The 5,377-nt window shown below is 60.6% G+C and overlaps 1 protein-coding gene across 1 annotated transcript in view; it reads right to left on the reverse strand.

The window, feature by feature from the left end:
* The window catches only part of SAMD10 (sterile alpha motif domain containing 10), a 13,255-nt gene extending 7,884 nt beyond the window's left edge, over positions 1-5,371 (reverse strand). The window contains 3 exon segments of the mRNA XM_017735738.1: positions 4-49; positions 2,342-2,448; positions 2,450-5,371. Coding sequence (XP_017591227.1) covers positions 4-49; positions 2,342-2,448; positions 2,450-2,487 — 191 coding nt within the window. The 5' untranslated portion in view covers positions 2,488-5,371.
* Positions 5,372-5,377: the final 6 nt, after the last annotated feature.

Below are 5,377 nucleotides of genomic sequence, written 5' to 3' on the forward strand. Positions count from 1 at the left end.
GACGTGTGGCCGCTGAAGGAGCGGAAGTGAGCGGAGGCGGCAGCGGCGGCTGCAGAGGGAAGGGGGGTGAGAGACGGCCGTGGTGCCCATCTGCCCCACGCCTGGGCACCCAAAAGTGCTTTTTCTACCCCACAGGACCTGCTGGACTAAGGCTGTGGGCCCCTCTCTCCAAAACCTCCCCATTCCCACCTTCCTTTCCCATTGCCAGGAAGAAAATCCACCAGCCCAGGAACTGCCAGCTGGCGCTGGGATCCAGCAGGCACCCGACAAGATGTTTGCCCACACAAACCCCTCACGAGTGACGCTTGTTTTGACACCCGCCAGCCGAGCAGACGCGGGACCCGCAGCTGATCCCTGACACGTGGTGAGAACCTCCTGCTTGTTACTGTCAGTCTGCTGGGACAGGCACCAGAAGGAGGCCAAGGGAAGCTGCTTTCCATGGACCAGGCTGACAGCAAACTGCCATCACCAAGGGAAGGGGAGCAGAGGAACCCTCCCTGGGCAGCCTGGTGGGGAAGGGAACATAGGTTGGTCCTCCAGCACAGACCATGGGTGCCTGGGGACAGCTGCTGTGCACCCCAGTGGTGGCTGAACACACACCAGCCCTTCAATAATGACCACAAATAGCCATTTACCCACAAGTGCTTTTTGTCCCTTATTCATAGAATCATAGGATATCCTGAGCTGGAAGGGATCCACAAAGATCATTGAAGTCCAATTCCGTGTGTTTTAACAAGCTGGGGTGTTGCGGTTGCAATGAGATTGCAAAGCTTTTCCTTGAGGGCGGCTGAAGGGACCTGGCTGCCGTGGGAGGAGGGTGAGTGGGTATTAGGGGCTCATGCTCTGTCTGCTCTGGATGAAAGCCAGACGGCTCGACATAAGCAGCTCTGATCCGCGGAAGCAAAGACCAGAGCATCCCCCAGCTCACCTGCTCCCACCACGGGGAGCCAGGCAAGTCATGAACCACCTCCAAGAGCAGAGCAGCACCCAAAGGAGACCCACTTCCAGGATAAACCACCCTGGGAGAGCGGGAGGGCTGGAGAAACCCTGATGCAGTTCGTTTTCCTAATTAGTGGGTTTTAAGAGGGAGGAGGTTTCAAAGAGACCACTCAAGTACACCTTTATGCAATAGGAGAAGAGACAAAGAGAACTGGACAAAAAATGTCAAAATAGAGCAGGAAAAGGTTGTCCCAGGATACCCAGACCACATCACACAGTGTTACTTCTTAAACACACCCAGCAGGAAGCATTGCCATGGGGAAACTGAGGCAGAGGACCTGTCTGATGGCTGGGGGAATGATTTTATGGAAAACAAGGTGGAGGGATATCAGTGGAGAGGCTCAGCAGGGAGCAGAGACAGGACTGGTAAGGGTGGTCTCCGCACCTATCCCGGGAGATGGGGATGTCTCTGATGACTTCCAACAGCCTCAGACACCCTGAGCCCATCGGCTGAGGACCAGAGTGGGCTGTGCTCCCACCAGCCAAGGATGTCTGAGATGCCACTGTCCTGTCCCCGGCACACCGAGCACTGTAGCTGTGCTGGGATACCTCCTAGCTGGAAACTGCCCATCCCACTGGGTGCTGCAGTGGATATAAACCTGGCAGGTCTGGAGGGGTTGGTGCCAGAGCTGTGTCTTTCAGCTGTGCCAGGACCTGCTACAAGGAGTAGAGGTAAGGGGGCTCTGGCCATCAGCAGGACCCATATCCATAGGGAGCTATGGAGCATCTGGCACCAGCCAGCAGGACATGGGCATCTCTGCTCCTGCAGCAAACACTGCTGGAGGCAGGAGCAGGAGTGGGAGCAGATGGGAAAGAGGGGTGAAAGTCGAAGGGAAAAACAAGCTGGGAAGAAAGGCAGGTCCAGGAGCGTCGGGGGCATGGCTCCCAATCGGGGCAGGCAGTGGCCACCCTGCAGCCCAGAGGCCCTGGCTCCAGCAGCTCCTCCACAGTCTCAGCTCCCCCAGCCCAGCCCTTGGGTCCCAACTTTCCCATCACCTAGCAGCACTCGACTTGGGACGGGAAGGAAGCTGCTGAGCAGGGCATGTGGGAGCATTTTGGAGCAAGGAAAGGACGGGACAGAGGAGCCCCGTGTCAGGACAGCCCTGGGCTGGCTCCACGCAGGGACATGGGGGTGACATCCAACACGGGCTCTCCCCTCCTTCCCCTGCCCTGCACAGGGAGGAGCCAGAGCATCCCCAGGAGCACCCAGCCGCCCTCCATCCCCTCCGCCCCTCTCTGCTAAGCCGGAGGCTGTGCCCTCCGGCCAGGAATGCACATGCAGCATCTTCCCCCAGGCCCGCTGGCCCCACAGCCCCCCGGCCATGCCCTGCAGACCCCTCACCTGGCTCGGGTGGTCCCTGCGAGCTGCGGATGGTGGAGACGCAGCAGAGGGATGGCCGACCCTGCTGCATCTCGGCAGGAGGAGGGATGCGCGTGAGCGCTCGGCACCGCTGTCACGAGTGCGGCTCCATCCCTGCCTCCCCTCATACCTCGTCCACACCTGACTGATTCCCCCGAACGCCTCCCTCCCACTGCCTCTGAGCACCGGCTGCACGCTCATCCCAGCTCCAGGCAGCCCCGAGCCGGTCTCACACGGAGAGGGGGGGGTGAATTACACCCCCTCCCCACTGCCCCGTGGGCGTTTGATCCGGAGAGATGCTCGATGCTTTCCTCTCGTGCTCCCGCCTAATCCGGCGGCAGGGCCAGCTGGCACTGGGATGGACAGGAAGCCTAGGGGGGCATCAAAGTGCCCTGGGGTCGAGCGGAGCCATGGCACGAGTGTGGCAGCACCGGGGTCACCGCAGCCGGGATGCGGGGGGAAAAACAAAGAAGGAGCGTGGTGCTGAACAACCTTAACGGGAAGGGGCCGGGGGCTCAGTGTGGGCTGCACCTGCTCCCGGCCAAAGCCATCATGGTTATGGTCATGTTGGGGTCCGGGCAGAAGTGGGGTTCCCACAGAGGCAGCGCGGGTCGGAGAGCAAAGGCTGTGCTGAATCCTGAAACGGGAATACAGGAGCCTCCAGGCTGGCCGAGCCCGAGCTGGAGTGGGGAGGGGAGGGGAGGGGAGAGCTCAGCTCAGGTCCCCAAACAGCCGCTGTGACCCCGCTGCCCCAAGTCCCTGAGAGCTGGTCCAGGGTCCCTGTGTCCCGCCTGCCTGCGCCCTGTGAGTGACACCCCACTGCCTGCTTGCCGCCGGGGAATCGCTGCCGGCTTGTTTCCATGGCTCTTTGATCCATTTTGGGCATCTCTCCAGCCACGCAGGAGCGGGAGGCCAGGGCCGGGTCACCGCAGGGGGACCAGCGGCGGTGGGACAGGGTCTGCAGGGGTGGCAGGGACAGACGCCGCTCCCTCTCCTCGCCAGGCACAACAACGCTGCTCCCGCTCCCATGCCCTCTCCAGACACTTTTATGGCTGGTGAAACGTGAGCGCTGGAGAGGCTCAGAGCAGCAGCAGCTGCTGGGGGGGAGAGGCACAGGAAACCTCCCGGGGATGGGCACCTCGGGGCAGGATGTGGCAGCATTCCCCGGCAAAAGCATTTCTGTGTGGCTCCCGAGTTGGCCCGGCTGATCACTACCAGCAAACCGGCTGCCAGGGGACTTTCCGCGGGGTTTTCCTGCTCGCAGGTGACCAGGACCTGCCCGGGGGACACGCTGGCAGGTGGCCAAGCTGCAGGAGGAGCAGGCAGGGGCACAGCGAAGGGACCCAAGTGCTCGGACAAGCAAAGACTGCCTGACTTCTGCTCTGTCCTCTGCCACCACTTCTCAGCATGGCCTCAGAACATCCATGTGTCTTTGATGCCATCACACGTGTGGTTGTCCCACAGACCTGCCCTCCAGATGGGGCCATGTCTGCAGGCAGCCGCAATGGGGGCAGTCAGGCTTCCCGGGGTCAGACAGGCTTCCCGGGATTAACGGGAGAAGCTTGAAACAAGCTTCACAAGGAATGAAATCACTTCGTTGCTTTGCCTGGCTACCCGTGTGTGATGACCCTATAGGGTGGGTCATCACACCGCACTTGGGAGGGGAAGAGACATTTAGCACCAAATACAATGAGGGATTTGCTTATAATTGCAGGTGGATTCGGGGAGCTGGTCGTCCCTCTTGTGTTCCTCCAGGCAGGTGAAGGGTGGATGGGGCGGGAAGTCTCTGAGGACTCCTAGGACAGGGAACTTGCTCAATTCAGGGAGCAGCTTTGTGAAAAACTCATCCTGCTTTTAGTGGCGTCTGCATGAGCCATGAGTTCAGCTGGCATTGCCATTGCCCTGGTCCCCTCTGGCCCTTCCATGTGGCTTCACCCTGGTGCAGGGCAGAGCTGCTGCTTGTGCTGGTGGAGCCTCCGGGGATGATCATTCCAGTGATGCTCTGTAGGATCCCCCAACACATCCCATCTTTGAAGCTATGCCTATAAGATGGACCAAGTCCTGCACTGAGCAATTCTCTAAGATCTGAGGAAGATGAAACCAGATTCAAAGAGAACTGACACCCCCTCCAGCCTCTCCAAGTTCCCCTGGGGTGTGCTTGGCTCAGGCCCTGGGTGCAGTGAGCATCACCCCAGCGCTTCCCTCTGAATTCTCGGCTTGTGGAGATGAGATGGGAGCCCCGCACAGGGACAGAGCTCAGGCTGGTGGCTGCCCACTGCTGGTGCCTCCCGAGGACGGAGGAGGAAGGGAACAAAAGGCAGATGTCCTTTCCATCCTCCCTGTGCAGCATGATAGGTGCCCTGGGCACACGCTGAGGGAGTGGGCACAGTGTTTGGGGGGAATGTGTATGCCTTTGGGATATCTATGCTCCTGAGACTCCCATGGGTACTGCCAAGAGGTCCCTGAGCACACCCATGACAGGGGATTTCTGTAGGGTTGGACAGTGTGAGAGTGTGGGGTGAGGGCAGCGGACAGGACTCCAGGTGGCTCTGGGCAGGCTCTCCGGGCAGGATGCAGGAGGGGGAGCCCACACCCCTGCCTGCAGTGAGCCTCCTTCCACCTTGACATGCTCTTCCCAGGGGTCCTGCCCTGCTCCAGCACCCCCAGGCCTGCCTGCCCTGCCCTCACACCTGCATCCCTTTGCTCTAGCCAAATATTCCAGCCCATTTCATTGGTACACCACAATACCAAGGGTAGGGCACGGGGACAGACCCTCCCCGGAATGGGAGAGTAAAGGGGAGCGTGGAGGGACTGACTCCCGGGATGGAGAGGACAGCACTGGGGATCGAGGGCAGGCAGACCCCCGGGATGAAGGGGGGCAGCACCGGGGGAGGGATAAAGAACGGACCCCCGGCATGGAGGGGGCAGCACAGGGGGATGGAGGATGGACAGACCCCCAGGATGGAGGGGACAGCATCGGGGAGAGATGGAGGGCAGCCCCCCGAATGCAGTGGATCC

The sequence above is a fragment of the Corvus brachyrhynchos genome, unplaced genomic scaffold, assembly GCF_000691975.1.
Source record: "Corvus brachyrhynchos isolate BGI_N302 unplaced genomic scaffold, ASM69197v1 scaffold10, whole genome shotgun sequence".
Lineage (NCBI taxonomy): Eukaryota > Metazoa > Chordata > Aves > Passeriformes > Corvidae > Corvus > Corvus brachyrhynchos.